Here is a 13,725-nt window from a genome sequence, read left to right on the forward strand (position 1 = left end):
GAAAATCTGTTCAACTTTGAACTCTAAATTCAAGCATGGCCTCCCTCGTGAACAGATTCTAACTAGGTACTTCCTACCATTTCGCCAAGAGTCTAAGGGTTGATATCACTGTATTTAATTATTAGAAACCGTCCAGAAGATTAAGAAAGGAGTAGGATTCTTTGACCAAGAGTTTTGAAGCAAAATGTGTTGCATTCGGTCTTCTGGATGTTGAAAAGTGAAGGCATCTCTTAGGATTCGAAGGAAGCTGATGTTTAGGTTCCTTCCAAGAGGTTGGTACCCGTATGTAAGACTTTTGTAGTTGTAATATACCCACAGTGCCTGGAATAAACGCAAATTCTAAGACCTTGGAAATGTTCTCATAAAAGGAAAAAGCTCGTATTCGCCAAGGCCCATAGTTACCAAGAGTTAGAGGCTGTCTCTCCTAGACGGACCACAGAGCCTAAACTAAGAACTAGGAGCGCCTCTTTCAACCCCAGTCACTTGTTCCGCGAAACTTTTAAGTTAGACCCAAGACAGCAAAAGGTGGAGAGGCCCCGGCGGAAGTAGAAACCTAGGGCTAGCAACTTCACAGACAGAGGCGCCTCGGGTTCCTCCGCCGCCCCAGGATTCTCCGGACTAAGTCTCTACCAGACCACGGAAGCTTCACCCTCCGGGTACGGAAGCAGAGGAAGCATCCCAGTTGCACTCTTTCTCTTCCACCACCCATAGCCTTCTGAACCCAAGGGCCTGGCAGCTCCTGAGGCCCGTTAGCCAGTCCAGTGTCCCCCACCATTTACGTGTACATACACAGAAACACACATAAGTTGCAGATGATGTGCGTGTATTGAGAGAATGTGAAGAGCCAGAGACCGCGGCAGCTGCCAGGAAGGCGGCAGCGCCGTCTAAAGCGGGCCCGGGGTCCTTGGCCACCGCCGCTGCCGCCTTCTCTTCTTCCCCAGGAAGCAGCGCGGCGGAGGCTCCTCCGCGCTGGAGGGAGCCCGGGGGAGAGAAGTCTGGGGGAAACCCCAGCGCCAGCTGAAGGGACCCGGCCTAGGATCCAGAACTGCCGCTGCAGCGACCCGACTACAGCGACGCTTTACGTCCCGTCCACCACCCTCCCCATACACACCCCCTCCCTCCCTCCACCGCCACCACCCCCCCCCCGCCCGCTCCGTTCTCCCTCTCTCGATTGGAGCCGAGACAAAAGCAACGGGAAGCGGCGGGCCGGGACGCTGCCCGCGGACCCCGGGCGCGACCGGCCCGGCCCCGAGGCATTCCCCCGCCTTGCGGGGGCCCCGAATCCGCCGCCCCCGCCGCGCGCCCCACTGCCAGACTTCCGAAAATTTGCCAAAAACTCACCGCATGAATTTTCTTGTCCCGCGGATCCAAGATGGCGACGTATCCACCGCGGAGGCTGCTGGGAGCAAGACCTTTACCCTCTGACCCCCGCCGTGACCCCCGTCGTTCCGACTTCCCTCGAGGCGGCGGCGGAAGGTGGGAGCGGCGATTGCCTACGGGACAGAGTTGGGGGTGGGTAGACCGCTTCCCGCGCGTTCGAGACGGGTTGGGGAGGAGCGCTTCACTCCCTCACCTTCCTCCCCGCGGCCTCCACCGTGTCTCTCACCGACTCGCGGGGAGGTTCGTAGCTTCTCCGCAGTCGTTACAGCGAGCAGGGCCTCTGCGGCTCCTACGGCTCCCCTGGGGCTGGGCTGCTTCGCAAGGACCACGGGCCCTAGGTCCGAGGAGGACCGCGGGCTCCAGGGGCGGGGAATGATGAGGTGGCGTCGGTCCGCCCTCCCTGGGGACGCGAAATGTGTTTGTGTTTGTGTTCGTGTCGGACACCCCGCCCCCCTCCACGTCCGCCTCGTCCCGGCCCCACCTCGCTCCAGCCACCTGAAACTGATCTGAGCACTATCCGCTTTTCTTCCCTCAGCCCCCGAAACCTCCGGTGCTTGTTCACGCACTTCCAGAGACTGGCAGCACATCACCATCACCTCTTGAAAAGTGAGTTCCCGTCAGCCAAAAACCCTTGGTATTTTCTACTCACCCCCCTTCCTTTTTTGTTGTTGTTTTTTAACTTGTCGGGAGGGAGCATATTGGGGAGCAGGTTTTTAAAATACTGTTGGGTGAGCTTTGCTGAGTTAGATTGATAGCACTTTCCTCGCTCCCACTCCCCAGTCCCCACGTAAGCTGGAGTGACTGCCTGCGCTGTCACCAAGACCGTTTGAAATTACGGTGGCTTTGGGGGAAACTTAAGGAGAGTGAAGTCTCTGCTTCCCAGAAAATAATTGTCAAAGTGAAATTTTATTTTCTTTGAAATAATAAATCTCTGTCTATTCCTTCGTGTATTGATCAACACTTCCCTTTTTACTTGACATTTTTGGACCTAAAAAGAGCCTCTGCATGCGTGTTTAGGAATTGTGTAGTTCATTGTTCATTCCTTTCTACTTGAGTAATAGAATTCACTACTGTAAAGTACAATTCATTTGGAGTAAGTAAAATTTCTACTTCCCTTGTTTTGTTTCTTTTATAAAATCATCCTTTCCTTCCAAAAATTTACTGTGATTCAATTTAAAATTTATCACTGAAGGGCAAGAGGCATCTGTCAGTCATAAATAGCAAGAAAAATAAGCATACTATAAAATAATAGGTGACTTTGTTGCGTTTACAGAATACAAAGTATTTTGATAAATTAGCTGATGTAGCCAGTAGAAAATGTTTTGCCTGGTTATTCATTTCATTAAACATTCTGCTTCATTGTGTTTTTTTACTTAAGGAAAATTCAAGGAGCAGCAACACTGTGTTCTTCCTTCCCTTTTTCTTCCCCTTCCCCCAACAGTTCCTTCCTGCCTCTTCAGCTTTCTCTTCTACTATGTAAGATGGTGTGTTAAAATGTTGACTATACCTCTAAGTATATGTTATACATATAGGTATATTAATACATATATCTGTGTATTATTGAGCATTTTAATCTATTAATAACTTGAAAGTTTATTAATATTTGGAATTGTAAGATGAAATGATAAAAGTGGGGTATGCGTCTATGTATATAGTAGCATCAAGTATTACCATTCTAATCTATTAGTTTGACTTATATAGAGCATAGGACTTTGTTAAAGCCAAAAGATGACCCTTATTTTTATCCCCATGTTTACTCAGAGCACAGATTTTTGGGGGGTGTTTGTTTGTTTGTTTTTAATGGTGCCTCGGGTCTCTCAACACCCAATTCTGTGAATTTTATTTTTTTATTTTTTGGCCACACCACATGGCATGTGGGATCTAGTTCCCTGACCAGGGATTGAACCTGTGCCCCTTGCATTGGGAGTGTGGAGTCTTAACTGCTGGACTGCCAGAGAAGTCCCACAAGTTTTAAATACTATAAACTTTGGTAAAATTGGAGAAATCACTTCCAAAAGGAGACAGGTCTAATTTGAGGGTTTTGTTCCCTTGGGTATTTTACTGGAAAAGATAGAGCAGCCAACATTTTCATGGTAAATGTGTAGCATAGCAGTGTTGGGGGAAAAATACACTGATACTATTGTTTTCTTGAGAATGCTATTTGTTTAGGATAAATTTACTTTAAGCCTTGTTGAGAACAAGTTTAAAATAGTTCTATTAGTGGTGCCCAATCTTTCATAAGTTTGTGAAATTTGTTTAATACCTACCTTAGAGGTAGCTTCTAGGTATTAAATAAACCAACATTTCTTAGATTTATGGCTTTCTAATAAGCACTCTAAGTAGTACATTTTTAATATTGTCCTGTTGCATCTAAAAGTTCGTCTTTATTGCTAATATTGATAAAATTTGCCCATTTGGTAGGTTGTGAGTTTTTTCTTTAAACTATTCACTTTGATAGATTGTCTTACTTGAAAAATAGGCCATACTGAGTATGTGTTTTGTGTGTTTTTGAAATGTGAGATGCATCTTATAGAAAAATTACCGATTTAGATTGAGAAAAAAATTCCTTATTAAGGGAAGAATGACTTCGTACATAACGTAGAAAAGGGAGGCCTCCCATTTTTTACAAAGTATAGACAATCCTGAAAATCTTACCATTCCAAGGAATAAAAAAGAGGCATCTCAAAATTAGCATATGCTGAAACAGAATATTTGAATCCAAATTGTCTTCCTGTAGTCTTTCTGATTTCCGTAAACAGTACTGCCAACAGTTCACTCACTTGCTTAGGCAAAAAAGTAGGAATCTTCTGTGATTCCTCACACTCTCGGTTCAATTCATCAGCTCTTCCTTGTGTTTATTCTGCATTCAACCACTTCTCATCACCTCTGATGCTACCACCCTGTCCAAGCCATCATCATCACTTGCACAGCAATATCCATACTATCTCTGCTTCCACTTTTCCCTGCACCCCTTTTAAACCATTCTCTCCATACCAGCCAGGGTGATCATTTAAAAAACTTGATGAGGTTATGTTACTTGTTTAAAAGCCTGCAGTGGTTTCCTCGAAATCGAATAAAATCCAATTTCCTTACCATGACCTTTAAAACTACATAATCTGACTCCTGCCTTCCTCTCCAACCTCATCTTACTCTCACCCTTCTCATTGCCTCCTTTCTGTTTCTGTCACGTACCAAGCTTTTTCCAGTCTGTAGCAAACAACGACTGTTAGTTATCCCCTAAAATTTCTCCATTTTTTTCATAGTAATAGACATGGACATATGGCTGTCCAGAATAAAGACTGTATTTTCTAGCCTCCCTGTGGCCATGTGATAGTTCTGGCCAATGCGTTATAAGCAGATATGTGGCTTCTTTCCAGAACCAACCTTAAAAGATAGCTGGTGCACACTTTCAGTCCTTTGCTTCTTTTCTTCTTATATCCTGCACCCTGGAATATAGATGTGATGGCCTAGGACTCTAGCTGCCAATTTGGGTCATATGCAAGCTCCCCCATCCTAGGGGTGGCAAAACCTCAACCTGGTGAAAATATGCGTCCTTGACTTTTCTAGAGTACCATATCAGCCCCGCACTCCTTACATACAGATTTTGGTGTGAGGAAAATGTAAACTTCTGTCTTGCTAAAGCTACTATTTTTAGGGCATCTTATTCTCAATTGAACTTAACTGATACTCCATCTCAGGACCTTTGCTCTCCAATTTTTTTTTTCTGCCTGGGATGTGGTTTCTCTATGTCTGTATGGCTAATTCATTCTCATCCTTCAGTTCTTAATTCAGATATCATTTCTGACTAGCCTTCCCTGGCAACCATATCTAAAGTAGCTCCTTTTCCCATTTACTTTCTTTTACATGACCCTCTGTTTTCTGAATAGCATTTGTAATTGTATCATTATCTTCTTTATTGTTGATTGTTTCCCTACTAAAAATGAAAGTTCCATGGGAGCAGAGACTACATCTGTTGTGTTCACTACTTTATCCCCACACATAGTATACATTAGATAAGTACTGTCGAATGAATGAGACAGTGAATAAATGAACCATTGAATGAATGAAGTAGATCCTTATCCAAGATTAGGTACACTTTTTAAAAATAAAAAGTCTTAAGTTTTCCTTCAACACATAATGTATAAAATCCAGGGTAGGAATCAGCTAGGAGAAATAGTGCTAAACTAACGGTATATGCCTAACTTCCAGGCCTTGATGATAAAGATGTATACCTTTTTCTGGTATATATAATAAGAAGGTTATTACAGGAAAAAAGCTTAATTGGTGAAGCAAACTGGCAAATCAGAAAGCACTGCAAAATAATACCTAGGGCAGAAACTCCCACTACGTAGAGGGAGTGATTATGTAACTTACTGGATCTCAGATTCTTCACCTAAAATATACGTAAGACTCTTAAACTTTGAATGGTAGTGTTATAAAGGTTTAATAGTAAGTCCATCTTATGAGTGACCTAACATGTTAAACATTAATTTGTTCTTCAGGTATTATTTTAACAGGTGATTATGTCTTGATAATACTGGCAAGGGTTCAAAGAAACAGGGCTTCTTATACTGCTCAGAGTATAAAATTGGCACATTTCTAGTATGCAGTTTGGCAATATGTATCAAAAGCCTTGAGCATATACATTTGACCCTGCAATTCCTCTTCTAGAAATGTATCATAGGAAGTAAGGATATGTGTAACAATTCAATTAAAAGAGTGTTCGTTATTGCATTGTTTGTTAGGATTCTGGTAAATAAATCAAGCTACATCCATACAACAGAACAATATTCAGCCATTAAAAATGATATGGAAGAAGTTTTATTGACATATTAAGTGCAAACGGAAAGGTTTAAAATATAATTACAATTTTGTGAAAAAGTTTGTGTCACAAAGGTCTAACAGGATATGTGCAAGTTATTCAAAACTGCAGAAGTAACTGTTGCAGGTATTTTTGTTTCATTAGTTCTATTTCATAGTTTTTTTTAAAATTTTCATAGAATAAATTTTTATTTATTTATTTATTTATTTTTGGCTGTGTTGGGTCTTTGTTTCTGTGCGAGGGCTTTCGCTAGTTGCGGCGAATGGGGGCCACTCTTCATTGCCGTGCGCGGACCTCTCACTGTCGCGGCCTCTCTTGTTGCAGAGCACAGGCTTCAGACGCACAGGCTCAGTAGTTGTGGCTCACGGGCCCAGTTGTTCTGCAGCATGTGGGATCTTCCCAGACCAGGGCTCGAACCTGTGTCCCCTGCATTGGCGGGCAGATTCTCAACCACTGAGCCGCCAGGGAAGCCCAGAATAAATTTTTATACTGATTAAAATTCTACCTTTACTTTAAAGAAAAAAGTGGATAATTTGGGGAAATAGTATCATATACTCAGTTGCCAAGCCTGATGTCTTTTATCCTTTCTTCTTCCCATGCCCCACAACTAATTACCATTTCTTGTTTTACGTTCTGAATACTTCTAGGATCCTCCCATACGTCTCCATTCCTTCAACCATTCTCGTAATCATTCCCTCATAATCTCTCATCTGAACTTTGAAAGAGATTTTTTTAAAAAACTGGTCTTTCTTCATGAAGTTTTATGTCTCTCCAGTCTTCAAGACTACCACCAAATTTTACAGTACACATTTTCGGAGACCCCCGCCCCCTCCACCCCCCACATAAAATCTTTATAATGATGCCTCATCCACTACAGGATAAAAGTGCAAACTCCTTTCGATGAGGTAGAAAGCCCTTCATGTTATAACACCTTCCTACGTTTGTAGCCTTAGGTACTACTTGGGGTTCTAGCCTAATACTCGATGCTGCTTCATACTTCAAACCTTGCAGTTTTCTTCCCTCTGCTTTGAGTGACCTCCTCCTCCCCCCAAAATGTCTTAAACCAGCACAGTCTCCTATGCTGGTTTAAAAAATATGTCCACAAGGGAATTCCCTGTCGGTCCAGTAGTTAGGACTCCACACCCTCACTGCCGAGGGCATGGGTTCGATCCCTGGTAGGGGTACTAAGATCCCGCAAGCCATGCGGCACAGCCAAAAAAGAAAATGTCCGCAAAATCTTTGGTATTTCATTCTTCAAGAAGTGGAACTACTTAATTCACCTCCTTCTGAGTGCACGTTGAACTTTGTGACTTTCTTCTAGTAAATAGAATAAGAAGTGACCATGACTCTCGAGACTAGGTCATAAGAGGCATTGAGACTTCTTCCTCTTGCGTATTCTCTTGAATCACTCCAAGGGAAGCCAGCTGCCATGTCATAGGACACTCAGGCAGCCTGTAGAGAAGCCTATGTGCCAAGGAAATGAAATCTAACAGCTGACAAGGAACCAAAGCCTGCCAACAACTGTGTGAGAGAACTTAGAAGCAAATCCTTGGTCCTCCTTGAGATGCTTCCAGCCCCAGCCAATAGCTTGACTGCAACTTCATAAGAGACCCTGAACCAGAACCACCTAGCTAAGCCCCTCCTGAATCTGATAAAATTTGCCTGAAGCTGCTATGGTTTGGGTTAATTTGTTATTCGGTAATAGAACCAAAACATCTTCCTTCGGGACTCGTGTGAAATTTTTCTGAACCCACTTTTTTCTTCACTTCCTATGGAATTGGGTTTTGCCCAACTAGACAGTGAGCTGTTTACAGGCAAGAGCTATGTCTCCTTTATCTTTTTTCCCCATTTCTAGCACAGTATTGACATGTTAAGTCTTCAGAAATATTTTGCCAGAAGGAAGTGAAAAATTCTTTGACCAATTATAAGCAACTTGAGGGTAGAGACCCTGTATTTTTATCATTTTATCTTCCTTTACACAGAATAGGAAAGAAGATAAGCAGATGCTCCAGAGAGATCTATGTGATAAATAAGGTTAGACCTTAGTGTTTTATACGTCAACAAGTGTTTTTAGCACTGATATGCTCAGCATTGCACTAAAAAGAGTTGTGAGCAACATGATTTGATTAGAGAAAAATATAATCAGGAAATAGTAATAGCAGCAACAGATAAAGCAAACACTTAGACCCACCACATACCAGGCACTGTTTTAAGCATTTTTCCTGTATTAACTCATGAAATCCTTACATCTACTTTTATGTGCTAGAAATTGCTAAACATCTGTGGTACGGACTATAAATTCTCTGCTAGATCAGAAAAGGGAAGGGAGATCAGACTGGTGTGTCTGTCAGGGATAACTTCACCGCGTGGCTGTTTAAGTTCCATGTTCAGTGACATAGTTTGGATAGATGTGGATGAAAGGAAGAGACATTTTCAGTGAGGGGAATAACATGAAGAAAGGCAGCTTGTATTAGTTTGCCAGAGCTGCCATAACAGAGTACCACCAACTGGATGGCTTAAACAAACAAATTTATTTCCTCACAGTTCTGGAGGCCAGAAGTCCAAGAAAGGTTTGGTTTCTTCCAAAGGCCTCTGTCCTTGACTTATAGATGTCTGTTTCATGTTCATGTGATGTTTTCCCTGTAAGTGAGTCTGTCTCCAAATTTCCCTTTTTTATAAAAACACCAGTCATATTGGATTAGGGCATACCTGTATGACTTCATTTAACCTTAATTACCTTTTTAGATGTCCTGTCTCCAAATACAGTCATATTGTGAGCTACTGGGGATAAGTACCTCATAAATTTGGGAGCCAGGGGACAATTCAGGCTAACTCAGAAGCAGAAATGAGCATAGGCCAGAGACTAGAAGCTGCCTAAGATAAGCAGAGGGGGCTAGTGGAATTTATGTATCAAGAGAATAAGGTTGCAGGATTTGGGAGTATTTTAAATGTCAGGCGGAAAGAGTTGATATGGATGACTTTCGCTAAGTCATTGCTAATCAATCCATTCCCAAGGTTTAGTCAGCACTTTAAAAAAAAGTTAAATATTATAGAATCCTTTATAGTACTTGTTTTTATCATATCCACTTTTATCACCTAACATCACTGCTCTAATCTTACCAAGATAATTAAATTATCTGTGAATCATCTCAAAACTAATGAGATACAAGTTTTTACCTGTTCAAATGAATATCATAAAATAAAAATTGATTCTTTTGCAGGATGTTTCCCCAGAAGAATCAACAAAATGCACTTGGCCCTTGAGATACAGTTCAGCCCTGAAAGGGTTAAATATAAATTTTAACATTGTTTCTAACTATCCATTTCACATTACAGTGTTTGATAACAGTCAAAAGTCTGGCACAAAAAATTATACACATTTGTGCAATGCACGCTAGAAATAGCAGCTTTGAAATCGGGAGTAAGCATTTGTTTCAAAAAGGAACCCTCTGTTGATTATCTGGTTAAACGTGAATAGTTAGTTTAGTCCACAAAGACTGCATTGGTAATAATCTGTGAGGACACATGATACCAGTTTCATTTAAACAAAACAGTTACCACAAATAAGTCTGTGCAGTAAGAGTGACAAATATTTCAGTAATACATATACCAAGATGCCTTAAAGTTGCCAAGGTTTAAGAAAAGTCAGCAACACGGTAAATATACTAGTGTTCAACTCTGAAATCTTTCAAAATATGAAGGGAATAAAGCCTTTAGCTTGCCTTCCCAGTCTGACAAATTCAGTAGGACTAATAAAAAGTGTCACTGGATCACAGGCTCAGTTTCTATGTATATTTTAAGAAATTGCATAGAATCGTAAGAGCATAAGATCTAAAACAAAATTTTTTAAAAAACAGCATACTGTTTACATGAAGCATTCACCATTCTAAAATGAGAGTCATTATGACGGTAAATGACCAGCATCTCTAAGAATGCTATCATTTGGGGGAAGGGGACATGTTCCATGGTACATATTCTTCTTAAGATCACTTTTTATGATCTTCCACACAGATTGAGGTTACTGTTTACTTTTAGAAAAGTATTTTATAATGCTTGAGAATCTTTATTAAACTTCATTTTGTTTTAATCTCATAATGATGACAACAGTGACACTGTATCACACACATGACCAAAATATTCTTATCTTCAACCTGTCACCTATACATTTCATGCAATATTTGTTGCTTAAAAATACCACAATGACAATGAAAGTAAAATAAGAAAATCTGGACAGTTCCTTAGAGTTTGTCATATAAGGATTTCTCCTATAATGAGCTTCCAAAGCTTTGCATTATTTTCATGGCATTTTTCCTGAACTCTTTGTAAATTTTCTATATCCTTTTTGAGTTGTTTTCCAGATATGAACATAAAAGTATGTTTTTAATATAACCAGTTTTGAGAATAGTAGAATAAATGCTTCCTCATCTTCATATGATGTTCTATTCTGACTTGGTATTCATTTCTCATTCATTATTCAAATGTGACTGATTCTCAATTTTGTACCCCACATTGTGTCTTCTTATTTAGTTCTCAAGAAAGCTACATAACTTCTCCCATATTCTTGTATGCCATATGTATGTGGCAGATCCCCAGTTTAAACTTGTGAGCCATATCTTGCCCTTCAAGTATCCACTTCTTGTAGAGAATTGCTCTCATTTTATTTCTCATCACCTTTGGAATTGATGACAGCAATATTAAAGCCACTTAATATTCTCAACCGAACATTAAAGATGTTATTACTCTCTAGTGCTTTCATGGGTCACTATCACCTAAAAAATAGGTAGCCTGAAAGTAAAAGCCAAATTAATGAGGCAACCAGTGAGAAGAATATGAGATCCTTGGTAACCATAGAGTGGCTGCCACAAACCAATCAGCACAAGAAAACCTCAACAACAGCAGTTCGACGTAAAATAGGTGGTCAATATTGGCCTGATAATAATTAACAACTACGACTTAATTTGGCATCTACTAAATTGCAAGCACCATAGTTACATAATTCCACTCAATCTGCATAACATGAGATAGGTAGTACTTGCACTTTACAGATGGAGAAATGGAAGCTTTAAGAGGCTTTAAAGGAGGTCTTAGATTACACAGATTGTTTCTAACTTCAGAGCCTGTTCTCTTTTATTGTTAGTGTATGTAATTTTTTTAATATTGTGTATAATGTTTTTATATATACGTTTTCATAGAGTGAGGGTTCTTAGATTTCATAAGATTCTCTAAGGGGTCCCTACTGAAAAATAATTCTGAGAACCACTAAAACTCATTATGAGTTCAGTACCATTATTGTGAGGAAGAAAGTAATGCTGAGATAGTTTGGCTGAGTCATTCAAATGAATAAATGTGGAGAAGCGTGGATTATTAAAAGGTGGATTATTAAAATTCTGGCTCAGCTAACATTGAGTTTCAATTTTGCAGCAGCCATACGGATTATACAGTACTGTTTCTCAATCTTGAATATATAGGAACACCTTGTAAGAATTGTGTATACCCAATGTGACAAATTATTTTTATTATACAGGAGGAAACTTGGTTTAAGCCTATGCTGATAGCTCTTTTTAACTATTAATCTGGAAAAAATCGAAATTAAACTAAAACATTTTCAATTAATTACATTAATTTTAATGTAACAAAGAATATTGTTTTGCTGAGCCTAAATCATCACTGGAAGTCAATACAGCACAGATTTGTTTTATTTCAGGATACCTATATTGCTATATGGTAACTCAATTTTCCCGCCAGTTTTCTCTATTATAATTTTTTTAAAGCCTTTGTTCCAGAAACAAGCAATCACAGCTTTTGGCCTTTACCTGGCATGTTTGCATCCTTCATTTGTTTGTTTCTCTTCATTACTGTAGCTCAGGTCAATTTAAGTCTTATAGCTTGGCTCCAATTTATAAAAACAAACAAGAACATGGCATTCAAATTAGGCAAAAGTATTTTATATAGTGGTCTTCCCTGTGATCCAAAGTATAGTTTTTAATTTTTAAATTATTTTTGAAATGAAATTTCAAAACTAAAGATGGGAAATCAGAGATATTTGATGAGAAATCAGAGATATTCAGGAATATGTTAGTGAATCACCAGGGATTTGAGAAGCAAAGGTTAAGAGCTTAGGATTTCAGAATAACTCAGACCTGGAGTTATCCAACTAAAACACAGGCAAGCTGAGTGCCCTTAGGCAAGATGCTTAACCTCCGCAAGCCTCAGTTTTGTTACCTGAAAATTGTATGCAGAAATATTATCATGCCTTCCAGAGTTAAAATTTGTATGAGATGATCTATGTAAATGCTTAGCATGATATATAGAATGACCCAAACACTCAAAAAATAGTAGTTGCTATGATGATAATATTTTTATGTGAACTACCATTATAATCTAAGAATTTTAAATAAAGAGAGAAACATAATTATTAAGGGAACATCTGAAAGGGAAAATGCAAGAAAATGATAGACTGTAAAAATGGCCACTTACATTTGCAGCAACATGGATGCAACTAGAGATTCTAATACTAAAAGTCAGAAAGAGAAAGACAAATACCATATGATATCACTTATATGTGGAATCTAAAATATGGCACAGGGACGTCCCTGGTGGTCCAGTGGTTAAAAATCTGTGCTCCCACTGCAGGTGGCACGGGTTTGTTCCCTGGTCAAGGAACTAAGATCTCACATGCCGAGCGGTGCTGCCAAATAAAAAAATAAATAAAATAAGGTACAAATGACCCTATCTACAAAACAGAAATAGCCTCACAGACACAGAGATCAGACTTGTGGTTGCCTGGGGGGTCGGGGAGGGGGCAGACTGGGAGTTTGGGGTTGGTGGATGCAAACTATTACATGGATAAACAACAAGGTTGTTTACATAGAATGGATAAACAACAAGGTCCTACTGTATCTCACAGGGAACTATATCCAATCTCCTGGGATAAACCATAATGGAAAAGACTTAAAAAATGTCTCTGTGTATAACTGAGTCACCTTGCTGTACAGCAGAGATTGGCACAGCCTTGTAAATTATACTTCAGTTAAAAAATTTTTTTTAAAAGACCACTTAAAAAAACAACACAAATATAAATGTGCTAGCTGACTGACATATTTTCTGTTAAGAAATAAAAATAAATCAGGTAAAGTAAGTGAAACATTCTTAAATGATTACATTTCATAGCATTAACTAGTTATGTTTTATTCTTGTAAGAATATTTTTAATAGTGGGTTTTTAAAAGTAAATCGTTAGCTAATCTTTTTCACTTCTTGTGATATTGAATATATATTCCTTCCACAGTTACAGAATTTTAAAAGAACCATCGCTTTTAAAAGATAGTTTACAAGAAGAGAATTACTAAATATTTACAATAATTCTCAAATAACTTTACATTTTTACTGTGGTGTCCAATTCTAAATGAAGTAGTTAGAACCTTTAGTCATAATCAATTAAGGTGTTTTAAAAACACTACCTAAAATAGAGGTAACCACAGTATTTCATAAAACACTTGTATTTTGGTATGAGTAAAGTTAGTT

At 39.5% G+C, this 13,725-nt stretch overlaps 2 protein-coding genes across 25 annotated transcripts in view; one reads left to right on the plus strand and one right to left on the minus strand.

Annotated features, from left to right (window-relative positions):
• The window catches only part of CNOT2 (CCR4-NOT transcription complex subunit 2), a 110,936-nt gene extending 109,466 nt beyond the window's left edge, over nucleotides 1-1,470 (minus strand). The window contains exon 1 of one of the 2 annotated variants that reach the window (XM_079938288.1): nucleotides 1,342-1,470. Coding sequence is in view for 1 of the 2 variants with exons in the window: in XM_079938287.1 (XP_079794413.1) it covers nucleotides 1,342-1,346 (5 nt within the window). In the remaining variant the exon portion in view is untranslated. The remainder of the gene's footprint in view (nucleotides 1-1,341) is intronic. The other variant, XM_079938287.1, reaches the window with a different exon arrangement.
• LOC307194899 (uncharacterized protein) overlaps nucleotides 1,373-13,725 on the plus strand; it is a gene marked incomplete at its 5' end in the record, with an annotated part of 247,522 nt that continues 235,169 nt past the window's right edge. For 18 of the 23 annotated variants that reach the window (XM_079938311.1, XM_079938325.1, XM_079938304.1 and 15 more), the window contains 2 exons: nucleotides 1,373-1,620; nucleotides 1,916-1,986. In XM_079938311.1, the coding sequence (XP_079794437.1) occupies nucleotides 1,373-1,620; nucleotides 1,916-1,986 (319 nt within the window). The remainder of the gene's footprint in view (nucleotides 1,621-1,915; nucleotides 1,987-13,725) is intronic. The other 5 variants (XM_079938317.1, XM_079938314.1, XM_079938318.1 and 2 more) reach the window with 2 other exon arrangements.

This window comes from Stenella coeruleoalba (genome assembly GCF_951394435.1).
Source record: "Stenella coeruleoalba genome assembly, chromosome: 11".
NCBI lineage: Eukaryota > Metazoa > Chordata > Mammalia > Artiodactyla > Delphinidae > Stenella > Stenella coeruleoalba.